Source organism: Nothobranchius furzeri, chromosome 4 (assembly GCF_043380555.1).
Source record: "Nothobranchius furzeri strain GRZ-AD chromosome 4, NfurGRZ-RIMD1, whole genome shotgun sequence".
NCBI classification, from domain to species: domain Eukaryota; kingdom Metazoa; phylum Chordata; class Actinopteri; order Cyprinodontiformes; family Nothobranchiidae; genus Nothobranchius; species Nothobranchius furzeri.
The window spans coordinates 53,013,582-53,034,537 of record NC_091744.1 but is presented as its reverse complement, the minus strand read 5'-3'; the positions used below and the strand labels follow the sequence as shown (position 1 = coordinate 53,034,537).

Sequence of the window (20,956 nt, the reverse complement as noted above, 5' to 3'; positions counted from 1 at the left end):
AAGGTAATAAAAGTTACTAATGACAAAAAAAATAACTTTTTTCATACAAATTTGAAAGAAAAATGGAATTTACTTTTAATTAAAATGACTTAATTTACTATAAATTACTACAATACTATAATAAATTACTAAAAAGACTTGAACATAATAAAACATATGTACAAATGTTTATCATAAAACTGAAAAATTGAAGTAAGTGGACACTTAACTGGAGGAACTACAAACAGGAACATTACACAAATCTAAACTTGTCAAATGTCACAGTGTGATATGAAACAAGTCAACTAAAATTTATAGTTGCAAATAGAAACACCTGTAAAGGGTTCCGGAGCCTTTAAATGGTCTCTCAGTCTAGTTAAATTACTGAAATAGATGTAATTTTGCACAGTATTCTAATTTTTCCGGTTTCACATAATTGTGTGTTTTTACTAGCATTTCTATTACTCATAATCTAGTAAGCAATGTTAAAATAAATAAATAAAATCCTAAAAAATGACACTCGAAGAGGCACAAATCCGACGGAGGACTTAAATTTACTAACTTGGGTCAGACCCAAACACAGAAGAGCTGAAGCTTGGTGGTAAAGACACACAGGTAGTTCTGATAACACCTGGGCGCCCATGACGTTTGAGACTGATGCATCAGTGCTACAGCAGGACTTAAGAAAGGATCAGGAACAGGTTCTAGTTGGATGATTTAGGGCAGGGGTGAGCAATCCTGCTCTTGGAGGGGTTACTTGCCCCAACACACCTGATTCCTGGATGAATCACGTTCAGCAGCTCCTCAGGCTCTGCGGCAGCCTGTTAAAACCAGGTGTGTTTAAGCTGAAAAACAACTAAAACCTGCTGGGAAGCGAATCTCCAGGACCAGGATTGCCCTTCCCTATGAGCGGTGAAAAGGTGAGCAAACCTTCGGGAAGTCCTGCTGTTACGCCAAGAAGGGTACAGCTGCAGATTCTCGCCAGCAGCAGTGAATCTGCGGGTCTGCAGTTGTAGGCTATTCATCACGTCTTCCTCATTCCTCACTGGCTGTGATGGGCTTGGATGTAAATATTTGCTCCTTTAGCTCCTGATCTGCTGATGGCAGCTTCAACACACCGTGCTGCTGAATTATAGTAACGCACGCATTTTCTTATTGGTAACGGAATGTCGTTAGGACTAAAGAAGAAGATGATTCATTAGATTCCTTGTTACTGAAAAAACGAACTTCCCTTAGTAACGCCATTGTTTTAAACATTGTTATTCCCATCAATGGTTGGGATTTAGCAGTTACCTACCAAGCTGTTATGAAAGAAGCATATACTAAAAGTTTGAAAGTGTTCATCTGCCTCCTTCTAGCTATTACCCATAGCAGATGGGACCAGACACAAGATTGTTACCATCAAACAAGATCAAAAATAGAATCTGGGATTCAACTATCGAATGTGCCCTTCTCTCCACTACCCTGAAGTAGCCCATTCCCGGGAGGCTGGGTAGCGTAGAATGCTCTCTGGTCCCCTTTGTTTGATACAGGGACCACTTCTCAAGTCTGCACCTTCACAGGCACCTTCAGCAATGTCTATGCAATGTTGCAGAGCAATGTCAGCCAAAACAGTCAGACAATATCCATAGCCTTTAGGTACCCTGGATTGGGTCTGGTCAATGTCCAGCGCTCTGCTGATGCATGAATGTTTGACTGCGTCTTTTACTTCCACTCCAGAGATATCTCAGTCAGTCTCTGACCTCATATCCCTCATTGGAGTAAGTGCTGGCAGTTTATTCCTTTCAGTGGTCAACAGCAGCTCCCCATCCTCACCATAAACAGTCTGAGTGAGTTGCTGCCTCTCCCCATAACCTCTTCGGAGGCGAATGATAGTCCATGGCCTTACTAAACTCCTCCCAAATATGAGATTTTGCCTCAGCAGTTGCCACTGCGTTGCTTAGCTGTCGGGTCCCTGTCCATCCCTTCTGGAGACCCACAGACCCGCCATGTCCAGTACGTGCTCCCCTAACCTCTGGGTGGCCACAGCTAGCAAAAGCCACCTCAGCAAAAGCAGAGTAGAATAAGTTCACTCTGGACTCAGTGTCCTCCACTGTCCCTGGGACAAGATTAAAACAGATACCAGTGCACTAAGAAATTACACAAACTAATCTATACTTTGTATATATTATCAGCTATAATGACAGAATGTACCTTTTGACTATATTTATCCCAGTAAATGTTAGCTTTCAGATCTTGAAAATTAGAGTGAAATAAAACCTTTAATGGCAAAAATGATTTTCAAAGTTTTTAACAATTTACCTCCATGTCTTCTTCATCCACTTCCTCACTAATATCATAAACACTATCTTTAGACAGGCGTCGAGCGTAGATGTCCAGCTCAGATGCCAGGTTGCACTGTGCCGTGATGGACAGCTTCTTTCTGAAGGAGGACTGCATCTGTTCTCTGCGCTCGTGACCCTGAGCATTGGTGATGAAGGCCAGGACAGACTGGCGCCTCTGCCCGTTGAGATGCTGTAGCCCATGGTGATAGAGGTTGCTCCTTGGGAGAACCTCTTCTACCTGATCGTCCTCAGGTACTACAGAGAATCTTCTGTCAGACATTTCATTAACTCCTTCTTCAATTGTGGGCTGGAAATTATTTACTGGCTGGTTGTTCCCAATGAAGGAGAATTTACGGGCAGCAGCAAAAGGGTTAATGATGAGAGAGTGCTTGCGTTTTTCAGGATAGCCATCTCCTGCAACAGGGTTTTGAGGAGGTGCATGGCGGAATGACTGGCGAATAGGCTCTGGGCCTCTGAAGCCAGCAGTTTCGTCAACTGAGACCCTGCGTAGAGTTTCTGTGAGAATAGAGCTGCGCCGCTCTGCATTGATGTTGTCGTAGGCTTCCAGTCCAAGCAGGAGGGAGCTGAAGTCTGGGCGCTGTGCCTGCAGTTCTGAGAAAGTGCCGTAAAAGTAGCAGTCTCCGTTGTGCAACAGAAGGATCCTATCTGCCCGTTTGAGATGCTCCAATTTGCTGGTGACCACAACACGAGTCTTAGAGGCCATGAGTTTACAGACACATCTGCAAAGTCAAAGTTTACACAGCATTATTTGTAAAACTCCAAAAAAGAGATTTATACTGGTGTGTGGAAATGTATTCACAGTTGTGGTTGCACTCTCTCATCATAAACACAGAAATCATAAACTTTTGGCTTTGATGTTTAATTGGAATTGTTCTTTTTCCAGGGTGGAATGACTTTACAATATAAGGTTCAGACAGTCGTATACGTTATTACCTCAAATGGGTGATAACTTTCCTTAAGTCTGGAAAAAGACCAGGGGCCTCATTTATCAAGCTTGCTTACGCACAAAACGGGGTCGGAAAACTGTGTAAGCAACTTTCCAAGCAAACTTTGCGATTTATGAAAGAAAACTTAGCGGGAAAATGTGCGCAACTTTAAGTTGACCAAGGACCTGGCTTACACACATGTTGGACATGGAGAGCACCTGCAGTGCTGCTGCTGAGAAGGTACAATTATGAAATCCTGCAGCATTATCACTTGTACCACTTCCTGTACACACAGAACAAGCCCCCCCCACACACACACACACGCACGCACGCACACACACACATGCGCACACACACACACACACACACGCGTGCACACACGCGTGCACACACACACACACACACACACACACACACACACAGCCTGAAGAGCAAAATATAGAATGCAGAATATCAGCAGGGGGACAGATTGAGACAGAATGTCATGCGTCTGTGACGGTGTGTGTGTCCTGTCACTGTGACCCGATTGATCATGCGCCCTGGCTACTTGGAAGAGAGATCTCTGTTTGGGTGACTGGTTAGCGCGCATGACTTTCACCTGGGAGTCTGGGGATCGAATCCCAATTGGACCATTGTTTTTATATCCGCCACAGATCTCTCTGAAGAACTCAACATTGACGGCTTCAGCAACGCTGTGCCACTCCGTGGATTTTCTCTTATTTGTTTTGCAAAAGCACTTCCTTTCATTTCTCCACCTCACCCACAGGTACCTCAACTTCTGCTTCTGTGAACTAGCGCTTCCTTGATCTGCCTTGATCTACAGTCACCATGTCATTGGCAGAGCGCTGCAACAGCCGGCTTACGTATATGCATGAGATCCACAAGGCACTTTGTATTGACTATTTATGGCAGAAAGTGGGCGTGGTGAGGGCGGGATGTGACTAAAATCCAGCTGAGAAACATTCTCGTTAGTCTCCGATTTATGAAGCGGCGATTGTGTGCAGCTGTGCGTACGCCATGTTTGATAGATCACAAACCTACTTGGCGTAAGTACATTTTTTTTGCTGAGCCTAAGTACGGTTTTAGTAAGGATTCTACCAATGTTTGATAAATGAGACCCCTGAACTGTCACCCTCAGATTAAGACAAACTGGTCAGGATGTTCAGGAAGCACCCAGGAACTACCAAGGCTCAAGTCGACTATGATGCAAAATCAACACTGCTTACTTTTTCCCTTCCATTCTGCTTGGCAACGTCTGCTGATATAATTTCTTATTGAGTCACAACTAGTTAGCACAAGGTAACCACAAGTTCCACCCAGCCACCCAGTCCATTTCAGAGTACATACTACAATGCAAGTCCTCGGGTGTGTCCCTGAATGGCCCAGAAAGCGAGCCTTTTTGTGCTGGCTTGGTAAAAGGGGGACGTGTATACCATGAAAGTTTGATAAAATTACCAGGAAGTTAGATAGTACAAAAGGGCCTAATGACTGGGTTTTTTGGTCTCCATGATAAGATCCAGTGGGAAACCTAAGAACGTTAGACTGATTGTCAAGCACGGTGGTGATTGCCCCATGCTGTGGGACTGGTGCACAAAGTGGATGAAAGTACTTCCAATTTGTACAGCTTTATCTGAAATAATCAGCTAGATTGTCGAACCACACAGCTGAGTTTGAGCAAGACAATGATCCTGGATACATTACAACTGGTCTCTGACTGGATGCTAACATTATGCTAGTGTCCTTAATCCGACTGACAGATTTGTAAAATTTTCTTAAAGGTAGTCAGTTTCTAGAATGCTGTTATTTTGACTTTGTGTGTTATTCAATCACTCCACCCCAGAAAAAAAAACTTTTAAAGCCCCAAGTTAAAATGAGTCATGATCATGATGGGTTTATGTAAATGTCTGACCAGAAGCAGAACCTGGCTTCTGTTTTACTTTGAAAGACTGGATTTCTTTAGCTGACCTTAAAAATAAAAACACTTTAGACATTTACAGAGTTGATAAGGTGTTCAAGCCGTCTTTGTTCACCAGCGTTCACACAAGTGTGTCTGAGACTACTAGAGATAGGCTTGACATTGAACTCACTAGGAATCTCACTTCCCCCACACATGAAAGGCTCTGTTGAAAATACATACTTTTCAAAGACTTCTTTCTCTGTTGCAATGTCCAGGTGGGTGAAAGGAGCATCGAGCAGGTAGAGATCTGCATCTTTATACACGGCTCTAAGGCAGAGAACACACATGGAGAGGAAAAACGTTCTAAAAATAATGAAAGCAAACAGAAAAGAGACATGAAAAGCAGAAGCACTTCATCTACAGGGTGTGAAAAGGACGTCAGCTTGGTGGGAATGCTGTAAAACAATAAATGTACATATTTACAGAAGCATCAGATGCAAATAACCAATCACTGACCACAAATCAGCACCAGTGGTCCAAAGCCACAAATAATGCATGGGAAAAAGAGACAGTCTTTGGTAGTTAGCGCCAGGATTTATAGGAGTAATAAAGCTTGAATGGAGCTGCAGAATGTACAACATAAACGAATGAAAGGTTTTGCAAATCATAACAATGGAAAGCAAAGGAGCACAAACTCAAATAAAGGCTAAGACAAGGTGATGGTAGTGATGCTCTTCATTACTGAGGTTATTTTTAGATAAGGTTTATTGTCACGCCGGACCTTGACAGGTACTAAAATCTCTACCTAGCTGGACGTTTATAGTGGAACTTTATTATTCTTTCTACTGGGTTAAAGTGAGGATCTCTCTTGAACCCAGACATTACCCAAAATACAAAAAGTTTCACAATGCCAGTGCGTATGTCATACTGTCGAGTTTTACCTGTATAGTTTGTGTTGCTGAAAAAGAGGTTTGAAGTGTTCTTTAATTATACAAGGTAAACAAAAACACTACTGAACACAAGGGTGCAACAACCTACTTTAGGAGGGGTATGCAGACACATATTTGCAGTAAAGATGCAGTTGAACGTGTGAGCGTGCAGAACTTGCGAGACTACTAGACTCGATTTGAGGAACAAAGTTGAATCCATCTGCAGGGCCAGTTTTAAACCTCAGACCGACTAGATCATGACCTGTTATTACAACATCATGTGTTTTTTACACTAATTAGAAAAAATATGCAATGGACATCCAAACCACAGAAACGAAATAAAGTAAATATTCAAATATAAATGATTAATATTCTTTTTGAATAAAAGTTTGGTTATCTGTGAACACTTTTTCATATTTGATATTGTCCAGCTGAAGCAGACATTTGTTTATGAGCTGAGCAGTGGGAGAAAATATTCAGACTTTTTAAATCTTATTTTCTTTCACGTGCTGTGATTGTAGTGTATTTATTAACTTACTATTAATTATAAAAATTATAAATAACAGCTCACTACAGTCTGGGCATAGAAAGTGTTTATAAGAGCTAAAGCTTATTGGCAGCAGCTCACCTGGTCCTTCCACACTGACAGGTTATCAACATGACTGAGCATCGGCTCGGAAAAACAAAACAAGAAGAAGACTAAAAACACCGATCAGACCGGCCCACTGGGAATATCCCCAGTGTGGTCCTGATTCCGCCCACCGTCCCTGACAGACAGGAACTGCTCATCACGTTAACTCTCACTGTGACACCAGAGCTTGTCTCCATTGGCGCGCATTAGTGTGACTTTATTCTACAGAGTTTTCATAAATAAACACACAACTTGGTTTTGTGGCTCATGTTTAAAACCATTCACTTAAACTGAGGCCCAGCGCGTCGAGGAGGCACGCGCGCTGTTTGTGTGTGTGCGACTGTGTGTGTGTGTGTGTGTGAGAGTGTGTGTGTGTGTGTGTGTGTGTGTGTGTGTGTGTTTCTGTTTTAGTTTACATCAGAGCTTTTCCATTGTGGTCCTCAAGGGCTGCCACCTGCACGTTTTCTGTTTCCCTGCACCTAGGATGGCTTTCAGGGTTCAGTATCCTGCCCAGAAAATTTTTCACAAATGGCTGAATCGCTCACCTTCAAATCAGTGAACAGCTGCACTCCCTTGTAAGTGATGGCCACACCCATGCAGTTGGAAACAAGTCCAGAATGTGAAGGAGAGTGATCAGAAGAATGAAACCGTTTTGACCGAGCATACCTGGCGAGGCAAATCCTTGCTCTCTGACCACCACTGAGAGTCACTCCTCCTTCACCCAGTGCCGTCTTGTCTTTCTCTGGCAGTACAGCAAAGTCCTTCAGAAGACATCAAGGTGTTCAGAGCAAAAACAGGAACATTAGCTATTGTAGGAAACACAATTATCAAATGGCAAAAACAAATTGCTGCTAATTAAACAAAATGTTATGTTCCTTCAACTCTTTACAGTGTTTGGGTAACAACTTCTAGCACAATCTGGTGTTGGTGGCAAATTATATTTGTGTTCTGGAAGACACACATCCCACAAAAAAAATTACTATTTATTTAGGAATGCAAACATTATTTTATATTTTTCATTTATTCTGCTCAAAAAGGCCTAAAATAGATATATTAGTAAAAATTTGAACCCAAAAATGTTTTTGATTATTTATTTCAATTATTATTAAAATAGAAAAAAAAACTATACTAACAAATAAATTAGGTTTCTCAAACCAAGAAAATGAAAAGGGAACTTAAAGAAGACAACTTATGTTATCTGCCCTTTTTTAACTAAAATGACATTTATACACTGAAATAACAATAATTATAAATTAGCGTATACAAAGTAATTGCTTGACTGGTTAGCTAACTAGAGTTCAATTTGTAAAGAAAAAGAAAAAATTAATAGTAATATTAATTCAAAAAGCAAAAGGATTTTTGCACATATACCTATTCATACATATATAGATTAAAGTGCATCGCATGCCCATATGGTCGCACATACTTCATATATACATATACATACAGACATACACACGTATCCACTACATATTGTAACGGAACGAAATGACTTATTTTCCCTTCTTTGCTCAAGACTAGTCTGTATGAGACATAACTCAAGGTCTCGTGCATTCGTTCTAACCTGCTTATTTTCAGCTCAACAGAAGAATGAAGAATGAACTCTTTTCTTTTAATTAATCAAAGAACTCTGTTTTTATTAAGCTAATCCATCAAAGTGTTAGTCAATAAATAAGATGTGACCGACCAGTGAAATCAAAATATTAATTGCTTTATTATGATCCTATAGAAATAATAAGTACTGTGACTTTAAGTGTTCCAACAGGACTCATTTCACGTAGTGTTAAAGACATAACACATTCCTTTCACTGATCCAATCAGAATCTTACAGATCTGACAGAGGCGTGGTTCTGATGGTGTTTGGTAATTTTTCATTCGACAATAAATCATAACATCTGAAGTATAAAACTATGCCACGTCAGCAGTGGCGGCTGGCCAGTAGAGGGCGATAGGGCGCCACCCTCCCAGTTTCCCCTGTGTTTTTAATTTTTATTTTAAAAAATAAATAAATAAAATTAACAATAATCACATATTCTAAGTTAATTGTGTGTTTTGTAACAAAAATAAATCATATATGTATATATATCTATATTGGTCTCTGCCGGTCTCTGCCGATCTCTGCCGAGCGGTGGAGGCTGTGTGCTGTTTTTCAATCGCCCAAACAGGACGGGACCAGTTGTCCAATTGCTGACAAGAAAATCAAAGGGTAGGAATGGGAATGTATCCAATCAGCGTCAATGTTGTTTCAGAACGTTTCAGAAGCATGATGGGCGATAGAGCTACCGCCAAGGCTTTCGTTGATGTTCGGTAGAACTCGGAGAGTCTCGACTCCAGCACGTTTTGACGGTCGTGACGCAGACGTAGACAGTGCGCCAACAACATGGATACCGGATCTCAGCAGCCACTGAATTCAGTTCGGTCTCTTCCAGTATCCGTTCGAGAAGAGAACTATGGTGGAAAAACTTAATGTCAAAGAGCTTGGACCAGATCAGCCCGACGTAAAGATAAGCCAGCAGGACAAGGAGAGAGGTAAGTTTCTTTCCTTCAGCTATTTCTCTCCTGAATCTGTAGATTCTTTTACCATCCTTTTACTATAGTTTTTAATACAAATTCAGTATGCTTATGGATATGTGTGTGTGTGTGTGTGTGTGTGTGTGTGTGTGTGTGTGTGTGTGTGTGTGTGTGTGTGTGTGTGTGTGTGTGTGTGTGCGTGCGTGCGTGCGTGTGTGTGGGTATGTATATATGTATATAGGTGTGTGTGTAAATGAACATGTGTGTGGGTATACATGTTCTTATGTGTTTTTAGGTATTTTTATTCTCATTTATTGCGGTTGTTGTATGTTTTAGAGAGCGAACATCTACCGAAGACAAATTCCTTGTAAATGTAATTTTACTTGGCCAATAAATCTGAAATCTGAATCTGAATCTGTACACACGACGCTTCTCCCAAAATTGGTACACCAGGAAGCAGTGGCTAGCTGGATGCAATCACGCTAATGCGTTATTTTGCTTTCTGTGTTTGTTATTCAAAACGGCTGGGATCCACAGAAGGTGGATGTGGAACTTGTGTCTCATTGGGGACTCCATTCATTCTCTGACTGAGGAATGCAGCGCATCAGTGCAGCAGCCAACAAAGAAATGGAGGACGTTTGGCCAGGGAGAACAGCAGCTGGGTGCAGAGGTAAGCTGTACATTACATTTCTGTAAACAAGACAATCAGAATCAGAAATCCTTGGTTGTCCCACAAACCGGGACATTTGTTTAATAACATGTACATTGTTTAATGTGCAATAACTGTAAAAACTAATTTCAACACACATACCTATTATACATATTTAATCATGTAAATGTGTATTTCAAGTAAATTTGTACATACATCAATCTGATTCCATTTTACTTGTTACACTTCTGCTGCAGCAAACAAATTTCCCAGCTTGGGAAGTGGGAAATATGACATTTGTAAGAGGATACTGATGACATTATTTCCTATGAAAGTGTTTCCACTTTCCATAAGTCCTAACAGTGTAAATTTCTGGCATTTTGTCTAAGTAGTGTTTACTACCATTACTGTAACAGTGACCTGCTCATAATTTTTCGTGTTCACTCAAATGATGAAATTAAACAAAATGTTTTTGTTACTTGCCTCTTGTATTCCCTATTTACCATTTATGGTCATGTTATTTTATGTGCAATTTAATGCAGTATTTTTCAACCTTGGTCCGCAAGGCAGTTTGCCAATAGTCAGACACACCTGGATTAATCAGTTTGTCCAATGATGTAAGACAGGAAATAAAAGAGCTGTGCTTAATTCAGGAAATAGTGAAGTTGTGCACAAAGCTCAGAAAGCACAAGTTTGTTTAAAAAAAAATAGCACAGCCCCACCAAAAATATTTTTCACCAGCCGCCACTGCACGTCAGCTCTAACGCCAGTTCAAAGCATTCCAGACAAAGTGACGGAGTGGCCAATCCTGATCTTAACTCTTTAACCGAAACAACAACGACAAGCTGAAAAATCCAGTCGCTATACCAACCAGCGGCAACAGCTCCTTTCAGAATAAAAGCTCCACCTTCCGGACCCAGGCTAGGGTCTCACCAGACGCCAATAACTTGTCGTGTGCCTGGAAGTAACTCAAGACGGGTTTGATCGGAACCACGGCTTTTCCTACCGGCTCGGTTCCAGAGAGGGTTCACTGGACCTCGATATTCCTGATGTACAGAGGACTTCCACCAAGGGTAGGTAGGCCGGCATGATGGTGTCTCGTGTGTTTCTGAAGCTAACCAAAGCTTAATGCGAAAACAACATCTTCAGTTCCCGTCAGAACAATCGCTTCTTCGGATTTTCTGGTTCTGATTTAACATCACACATCATCCATCCACCGTCTCATCCATTTTTAGTTACACTATACATTTAGTTTTAAAGTCAGTCTAGTTTAATTTGTTAGTAATAAAATTCTTAACTTTTAAACTTGACTCTCTATTCTGTTGTCTCTGAGTGAATACGTAACGGTTATCTAATCTCTGCAATAAAAAGATCCAATCTTCTGGTTTAAATAACCCTTCATCCGTAAGGTGGATTCCATATTTCCTATGGAATCCCACGCCTTATGGCTCATTAATTAAATGTAATTCTACTTCATTACAATATACACATAAACAAACATACATACATATTTATACATACACACATGAATATACCTACACACATCTTCTATAACTTTATTTATTTATTTGCACATATGTGATTCCAGTATTTCAATTTTAATTAGTTTTTTTAAGTAAATATCGCTTTCGCATCCTTGATTACATTTCCAAGCTTATTCCATATTTTTAACTCCATATAAAGAGACACAGCGCTCCTTTATCATTATTCTGTACTTGGGTATTGTAAATAATTCATGTCCTTTTAGTTTATATTTACTCCGTGTTTTTATAAATCTTCTAAGTAAATTGTTAGGAAGGTTTTTTTGTTTGCATTATACATAAATTTAGAAATATTGTAGTCCACTAGGTCATAGAATTTTAATGTTTTTGTTTTTATTAATAACGGGTTAGATGGATCTCTGTAATAACTTCTTGTAATGATTATTATTGCTTTTTTTTTTTTGCAATATATAGATTTTGCATAAGTTTGTATATGTTGTGCCCCAGATTTCTATACACAGCGCCGGCGCTCCGCACACGCACACCACGCACAGCGCGTAGGGCACCACGCCAGGGGAGGGGCACCATCAAATGCAAGCTTACGAAAAAATAATATATATGATAAAGACAGATTTCAATTAGAAGATGTGCAAAGCAAGCTAGCATGTTTACAGAGATAAAACAATACAAAAAGGAGAGGAGATGGACCGTGTCACCCCACCCCCCGCAGTACACCTGCGGAGGATGCCGCGGTCACAGTCATGGCTCCGAAAAGGCTGCAGGAGTCCGGGGCAGTAAAAAGACAAAAGAAAAAACAGCGGGATGATGCTGTTGCTTCGATTGCAGGTAAGACAGGTATTTTAATGGAAATTCTTAATTTTTTATCTATTTCTAATTCTAAATACATGTGGTCAAGTTCAGAGGGTCGTTTGACCTAGCTTAAATTCGGACTTGTTACTGCTGTTAATTAATCTGTTTTTGGTCAAATTTTGCCAAGTTTGGTAAGCATGCTGCTTTTCAGGAATTTTATTTGGTGTTTTTCGCACTCTGCTTCCGCACATTTAACATTTTCACTCTATCTGCGTGGTTTGGGCAGATTTCGTTCTCTGCTTCTCCAGTATGTTAAAAGCATAATGCGCCACTCTGTCCCGCAGCCTCCCGTCCACCTACCGGGCGTTCATCAGTAGCTGAGTGAGGGAGGCTGAGAGGGAGAGAAACTCAGAGAAGCTTTGGAGCTTTTTTACTGCTGGAGAAAAAACGCAGTTATTCTCTTCTGAATCAGCACTTCTTTAAAGAAGAAGAAATAGTTAAATGCAACAAAGGGAAATATCCTTTTATTCAGCCTGTTCATGCGACTTGTATCAACAAATAAGTTTGAACAGTGTTAAAGGTTCATCTAAAAAATTGACCTTGAAGAGTTTGAAGATTTTTTTTGTTTTAATAAGTTCATCTTAAAACATCTTTGTGAGGTCAGATAGGCCCATCTGTGCTGTTTTGAAAGATAAATAAACAAATGAATCATATTTGTCCACCCAAATACTTGATAAATATCACAAAAACAGGAAGGACAAAAACACCGTCAAGGTCAAGTAAGACATTTTATTTTTAAATAAGCGGCTGTTTGTGATTAATCATGAGTTAACTATGGACATGATTTATATCATTACTAAATAGCCCATGTGGCCTATAGGCTATGTAACTGAGATTTAATATGAAAAATTTGACTAACCTATTTTCTAATTAGGTATTTGCTCTATGTTGATATACATTTCATAAACATTTACGGGCCAAGGGGAACATCAGCTGCTGATGGTATAATTTGAAGAAAAATGTCCATTATGCTAACCTCCTCCCTTCATATTCAGATTTTTCTAGTTGTGTATAAAATGTCTGTATTGTGCCTCTCTAGTTAAGGTTAAATAGTTTTGAATTTAGTCATGTCACATGCCAGTGATTTATAAGCCAATATAAACCTATAAATAATTAATTGCAGTATTTTTTTACCATGGTTTAAAACTTTTATCTTATTATAGAATGATTATGACAAATTATCTTTTTGTGTTTGAATGCAGGCTCAATGAACAAGTACATTCAAGGAGGAGCTCATGCCAAAAGTTCAGATCAGCCCTCCACCAGCAGTTCAAGAGCTCAAGATCAGGTGTCAGCCATCACGTCTGAACCTTCTACAACATCATCCAGCCCTGACCAGGATACAGACCGAGCACAGCCCATAGCCAGCACTTCTGAAGGCAGAGTGAGTCCTGGATCTGAAAAAGCATCTGAAAATTACATTGGAGAAACACATGTGCCACAACCGGTGCTTGTGGTGTGTGGGTCTGTTACATAATTCTAAATAATAGCAATATGGAGTTCCTGTGTTGAGTATGTTATATTATGTAAATATCAATCCTACTTTTTGGAAATAATAAGCAGTTTATGCAAGAGAATTAAAGAGAATTTAAGGCGAAGCGCTTGCACATACTGTGTTATTGTGTTGTTTTTTCTGCGGGGGGGGGGGGGGGGGGGGGGCACCACGAAGCCTTTGTGCTTAGGGCACCAAAATAACTAGCAACGGCCCTGTCTATACAATAGTTCAAATATGGTGCAATAAGTGAATTAAATAATAAATATAGAGAGTTATCATCCAGTGACCATTTTACTCTATGTAACATTGCAATTGTTTTAGCTATTTTAGTTTTCACATTGTTTATATGTGGCTTCCAAGATGCATTTTCATCGATTATAACTCCCAGAAATTTTACTTCTTTTACTCTTGTAATATTAATATCATCTATATTTAATAGACTTGTATCATTTGAGTTACTTTTACTAAATATGATGAAACATGATTTATCAGTGTTTAATGAGAGTTTATTCCCATCGAGCTATAATATTATTTTTTTTCATCTCAGTTTGTACTGTTTCTATCATCTGATTTTATCTTCTGCATAATTAAAGGTAGTGTCATCTGCAAATAGAATACATTTTAATATATTTGATATAGAGGCAATATCATTTATATACATAATAAATAGTTTCGGACCCAGTACTGACCCTTGTGGTACCCCACAAGTAATATCACGTAGATTTGATTTAATGCCATTTATTTGTACATAGTTTCCTATTATTCAAATAACTCGTTAACCATTTCAGAGCCATTGCTTTGATACCATATTTACTAAGTTTTTTAAAGAAGAATTTCATGATCTACTGTATCAAACGCTTTTTTAAATCAATAAAAATACTTATGAAATGGTTCTTTTTGTCAATGGCCTCCAATATTTCCTCTGTAAGTTCCATTAGTGCCATGGAAGTTGAATGATTAGTTCTAAAACCATGTTGACTGTCGTTTAATATATTTTCTTTCATCAGGAATTCATCTAGCCCAGTAATAAATAGTTTTTCTAATATTTTTAAAAATTGCGACATTAAGGATATTGGTCTGTAATTGGAAAAAGTAAGTTTTTCACCACTTTTGTATATTGGTATGACTTTTGCTATTTTCAAGTTATCTGGAAATGTCCCTGTTGGAAAAGATAAAATACATATGGAAGTGAAGGGATGGATGATATTTTCTATTATATTTTTTATTAATGTTATGTCTAGATCGTTACAGTCAGCAGTTCTTTTATTGATGCATTTATTTACAATGATTCTTATTTCATCGCTAGTTACTGGAGTCAAAAGTATACTGTTTTTATTACTTGTTATTTTTCCACTGATGTTATAATTAGTTCTTTTAGGAATGTTGTTTGCTAACCTAAAATATTAAAATATACGATTTTATATCCGCCTCCAGGAGTGACGGCAACACAAAATCGCCCCAAGGGCCACACTTTGGACATGTCACGCTGCCTCCTTCACAACCATCGACATCCTCCCCCGGAGGATCCCACACTCACTCAGACCAACCGAACTCCACTACCCAGCATTCCCAGCGCCAGTTTTCCACCCCACGTCACCCGCCACATCTACTTAAGGAAGTACAGCTCAACGCCAAACCACTCAGTCATCGTTCTAACCAAACTGTGCTCCGAGTTCCGACCAGATCCAACCCGATCACTCAACCTGTCCTGACCAGATCAGCCCGAGCTACTCGTCCTGCCGACTCAAAGTAAGTCAGCTTTTTACCTTTTGGAGCCGCCGTGCTCTCCAGTTATTGCACGGTTTGACTCCTAGAACAAACCGCATGTCAATCTGCCCGGCGTCAGTCATTCCGCGCTTGGGTCTAAAAACACGCTACATTCCGGACTCTCGCTCCGGTCCAGCTCAGCTTGAGTCAGGCCTTACAGGATGACTGAGTCTAATATTGACCCAGAGGAGTTTGAGTCCCTGCGATCGCAGGTGATCCAGATGGGAGCTACTGTGGGATGCCTAGCTGACAAGGTGGAGTCCGTAGCCACGGTAGTTCTCCAGCTTTCCGCTGCGAAGCAGCAGCAGCAGCAGCAGACCTCCAGAGAATGGGATGTACCGATCCTCAGCCTCCCGGAGAAGTGGGACGGCACGCACAGCTCCCCTGAGGGCATGTTAGCCACACTCGCCATGACCTTCGAGTGTCAGCCCCACTGCTATGCCACAGCCGGCTCCCGCATGGCGCAGCTCACCTCCCTCCTCACCGGCCGAGCTCAGGAGTGGGCCGCAGCCCTGTATAACAAGAAGTCGGAGGCCTGCAATGATTATGATGTTTTTGTGGCCGAACAGAGGAGGGATTTTGTTCCCCCCAGCGGCGAGATATCAACGGAAGCCCAACTCCTTCAGCTCCGACAGGGGAGTCAGACTGTGGCCCAGTACACGTCCCGGTTCCGAACCACGGCTGCCAAACTGAAATGGGGGGATGAGGCCCTGAAGGCAGTCTACCTGGAGGGGCTCTCCCCGCGAATCCGAGATGGGATGATAGGGAGGGAGACCCCAGGGACCCTGGACGATGCGGCCGACCTCGCTCTTCAGATGGACCAGCGTCTTTTTACCCGTCGACCTGCTGAACTGCCTGTGGCGACGACCTCAGCGCCAGCCCGTCCTCGCCCAGTCAGTTTGTCCCCTGACGAACCCATGCAGCTGGGATACCTGAGCCCAGAGGAGAGAGAGAGAGGTGCTATAGGGAGGGGTTGTGCGCCTACTGTGGTGCTCCTGGCCATTGGCGTATCACCTGTCCCCTCCGGCCGGGAAACGCAGACTCCAAGTAGGCAGTAGCAGAGGGGTCCTACTTGGAGTAGCAGGAGCCCCCTCGACCCGCACCTTCCCCAGGGACCTGTCGAGCTGAAGGCGCTCCTGGACTCCGGAGCAGCCGACTGCTTCATGGACCAAGATCACGCCTCTCGACTTCGGGTTCCCCGTCCTCCCTCTGACAGACCATTACCGTCACCTCCGTGGAAGGAACCCCTATCAAACCCTATCCAATCCGCCAAGAGACGGTTGGTCTCCGCATGGACATACTTCCCACTCCGAGACTCTCCAATTCCTTGTTGTGACAGCTCCTTTGTCCCCCCTGATCCTGGGTCACTCCTGGTTCCTGCGCCATAATCCCCAGATCTCCTGGTCGTCTGGCCGAGTGCTTACCTGGGGTGCTGCCTGCCATTCTCATCGAACTCCTCAACCTGATTCAGAGCCTGGCCACCCAGTTCCTGAGGATGTTGATAAATCACAGTTCCCCTCCTGTTATCATGACCTGGCTCAGGTTTTTTCAAAGAGCCCTACCACTGTCTTGCCTCCTCACCACCCTTATGACCTGGAGATAAAACTCCTGCCCGGTTCTGTTCCACCACGGGGCCACTTGTACTCCCTGTCCCCAACAGAGACTCTGGCCATGGATGACTATATCGCCGACGTTCTTCAGCATGGGTTCATCCGCCCTTCCACCTCGCCAGGAGCCGCGGGTTTCTTCTTCGTGAAGAAGAAGGAGGGGGGTCTTCGACCCTGCATTGACTATCGGGGTTTAAATAAGATCACGATCCGAGATCGTCACCCCTTGCCTTTGATGACTACCGCCTTGGACGTAGTGTCCCAGTCCACCAACTTCACCAAGTTGGACCTGCGCAGTGCTTACAATCTAGTCAGGATAAAGCAAGGCGACGAGTGGAAGACCACCTTTATTACCCCGGCAGGCCACTGGGAATACCTAGTGATGCCTTTTGGCTTGTGAAACAGCCCTGCAGTTTTCCAACGCCTGATCATGGACGTCCTGAGGGACATGTTGGGCAGATGGGTTTTTATTTACCTCGACGACATATTGATTTATTCCCGAACCCTAGAGGAACACTTCACACACGTCCGAGCAGTCCTTTCCCGGCTGTTGGAGAACTGGCTCTACTGCAAGTTAGAGAAATGTGCTTTTCATCAGGAGACCATTTCCTTCCTGAGGTTCACTGTCTCGTCTCAGGGGTTCTCAATGGACCCCCAGAAAGTCCAGGCTGTGGCCCAATGGCCGATACCCACTTCCCTGAAGCAGCTTCAGAGCTTCCTGGGCTTCTCGAATTTCTATCACCGCTTCATACGCGGTTTCAGTTCCATCGCGGCTCCTCTCACTGCCCTAACCAGAACGTCAAACCAGACAAGCCCATTCCGTCTAACACCTGAGGCCACACAGGCATCTCCACACCCTGGTCTACCGCTTCACCACTGCCCCCATCCTCGTACATCCGGATCCAACAAGGCCTTTTGTAGTAGAGGTGGGCGCTTCTGAGGTGGGGCAGGGGCGGTCCTGTCTCAACGCGGTCCTGACTCCAAGCTTCATCCCTGTGCCTACTTCCCCTGTAAATTATCTCCAACCCAAAGTAATTACGGGGTAGGTGACAGGGAACTCCTGGCCATTAAATGGGCCTTGGAGGAATGGCGGCAGTGGTTGCTGGGTACATCGGACCCATTTACCATTTGGACGGACCACCAGAACCTCGTCCACATCCAGAACGCTTGGCAACTCAATCCCTGTCAGGCCCGCTGGGCACTGTTATTAGAATAATTTCACTTCCACCTGGCCTACCGCCCTGGTTCAAAGAATCTGAAGGCTGACACCCTTTCCCGCCGTTACATCCAATCTGCACCCGTAAGGGAACCGCCACCCATTCTCCCAGCCCAGAAGTTCATCGCAGCTCTCCACTGGCCAGTAGAGGACGCCATCTGGGCTGCTTTGCCCACCGATCCCGCACCTGCCGATGCGCCCTCCGCCCGGCTTTATGTGCCTTCCACCTGCCGCTCTGAGGCCCTGGCCTGGGGGCATGCATCCCGCCTGGCTGGACACCAAGGGGAGACCCGAACCCTCCAGTTCCTGCGACGTGCGCTATGGTGGCCTTCTATGGCCAAAGATGTCAAAGAATATGTAGCCGCCTGTTCCACTTGCGCCCGCTCCAAGACCCCAAACCAACCCCCGACTGGAGCTCTGCAACCTCTCCCAATTCCACACCAACCCTGGTCCCACATCGGCCTAGACTTTGTCACGGGTTTACCTCCTGTCAACCAGCTCAAGACCATCCTAACCATCGTGGACAGGTTCTCGAAGGCGGTCCACCTAGTGGCTCTTTCTGGCCTGCCCACAGCCAAGCAGCTGGCCGAAATCCTCCTGGAGCAGGTGGTGCGCCTCCATGGGTTCCCCCAGGACATTGTCTCAGATCAGGGACCCCAGTTTATGTCCAGATTCTGGAAGGCTTTCTGTCGGCTGGTTGGTGCCAGTAGTAGTCTCTCCTCTGGTTACCACCCCCAAACCAATGGGCAGACTGAGCGTGCAAACCAGCAACTTGGTCGGTACCTCTACTGCTTTGCCTCGTCCCAACCAACCACTTGGCCCAAATACCTCTTGTGGGCGGAGATGTCCCACAATCTCCATGTCTCCTCGGCCACTGGTCTCTCCCCAATCGAGTTGTGTAATAGATACCAGCCCCCTCTCTTCCACCACCAGGAACCTGAGACTGAGGTCCCTGCTGCCCAGACCCTGGTCTGGCGCTGCCGCCTCGCCTGGGTCCGTGCTCGGGCAGCCATCCAGCGAGCTAACACTGAATACACTCGCCAGCACAAGCGCTGCCATCGGACGGGGCCGACTTTCCAACCTGGGACAGGGTATGGGTGCCTACCCGGAACATGCGCCTACCCGCTGGCTCCTGGAAGCTCACTGCACAATTTTTGGGGCCCTGCCCTGTGGAGAGGGTCATTAACCCGGTGGCGTACCGTATCTGCCTGCCCAGGCCTCTCAAAGTACATCCCATATTCCATGTGTCCCAGCTGAGACCAGTATGGACTTCTCCCCTCGCTCCTCCGCCGGATCCCGAGCCTCCGCCTAGAGGGGTTGGCGAGGATGGGATTTTCACTGTGCGGCGCCTGCTGGACGCCCGTCACCATGGCAGAGGTTGGCAGTACCTGGTGGACTGGGCAGATTACGGTTCAGAGGAATGCTCCTGGGAACTGACGAGTGCAATCATGGACCCCTCGCTCATCTTGGATGTCTGGGCCCGCCGCCCTGGGACTTCTGGAGCCGTCCCTCAGGTGGGGGGTCCTGTCACACTGCCTCCTTCACAACCCTCGACATCCTCCCCCGGAGGATCCCACACTCACTCAGACCAACCGAACTCCACTATCCAGCATTCCCAGCAGCAGTCTTCCGCCCGTCACCCGCCACATCTACATAAGGAAGTACAGCTCAACGCCAAACCATTCAGTCATCGTTCTAACCAAACTGTGCTCCGAGTTCTGACCAGATCCAACCCGATCACTCAGCCTGTCCTGACCAGATCAGCCCGAGCTACTCGTCCTGCAGACTCAAAGTAATTCAGCTTTTTACCTTTTGGAGCCGCCGTGCTCTCCAGTTATTGTACGGTTTGACTCCTAGAACAAACCGCATGTCAATCTGCCCGGCGTCAGTCACTCCGCGCTTGGGTCTAAAAACACGCTACATTCCGAACTCTCGCTCCGGTCCAGCTCAGCTCGAGTCAGGCCTTACAGGACACACCTGAACTAAAGGCTTGACTGTGTACAGTTTAAAGCCTGATTTATGCTTCTCCGTCTGCGTCAGTGCGGAGACACGCAATACCATTATCCGTCCTTGAGTAGGGCACGCAAGTACGTACAGAGTCGAGCCCACTTTTTTAAACATCCGTCGAACGAGAGGAATTACGCAAGCTTGTGATTGGTCAGGACGCCGCTGTTGTTTACACCGCCACCATTGCAAAGAGAGCCGAGGATAACTAGCGACAGACACGGAGAAGCTTGAAGAATACCTCGCGAAAAAACTCTAAAAATATGAACGTTTAATCCTCCCGTGACTGGAGGAGTGAAAAGATGCGCAGCAAGCGTTTTATTTGTGGACGGAAATGACAGGAAACGTGGGTTTAGAGGTGGGGAGCGCATGAAGAGGGGGAGAATGAGAGACAAATTTGTCCGTGTTAAAAGTCTCTTATATACACAAAAAAACACAATATAAACACACTATCTTGGACCGATACATGACATGATACCACAGGACAGAGCTAAGCCCTCTGTTGTCCTGCCGGGCAATTGCTTTGCAAAACTCCCCAGGAGACGGAGAAGTATGAGAGCAAAACGCTTCAGTCAATCCGTGCGTGTCTGTCCCTTGCGGAGCTGACGGAGAAGCATAAACCAGGCTTAAAGAGCAAGTAACGTCTAAA

At 43.9% G+C, this 20,956-nt stretch overlaps 1 protein-coding gene across 4 annotated transcripts in view; it reads right to left on the bottom strand.

Moving 5' to 3' along the window:
- cftr (CF transmembrane conductance regulator) overlaps positions 1-20,956 on the bottom strand; it is an 89,096-nt gene that overhangs the window by 24,639 nt on the left and 43,501 nt on the right. For all 4 annotated transcript variants that reach the window (XM_015963824.3, XM_054732751.2, XM_054732753.2 and 1 more), the window contains 3 exons: positions 7,374-7,468; positions 5,388-5,474; positions 2,281-3,043 (listed from right to left, as the gene is read on the bottom strand). In XM_015963824.3, the coding sequence (XP_015819310.1) occupies positions 2,281-3,043; positions 5,388-5,474; positions 7,374-7,468 (945 nt within the window). The remainder of the gene's footprint in view (positions 1-2,280; positions 3,044-5,387; positions 5,475-7,373; positions 7,469-20,956) is intronic.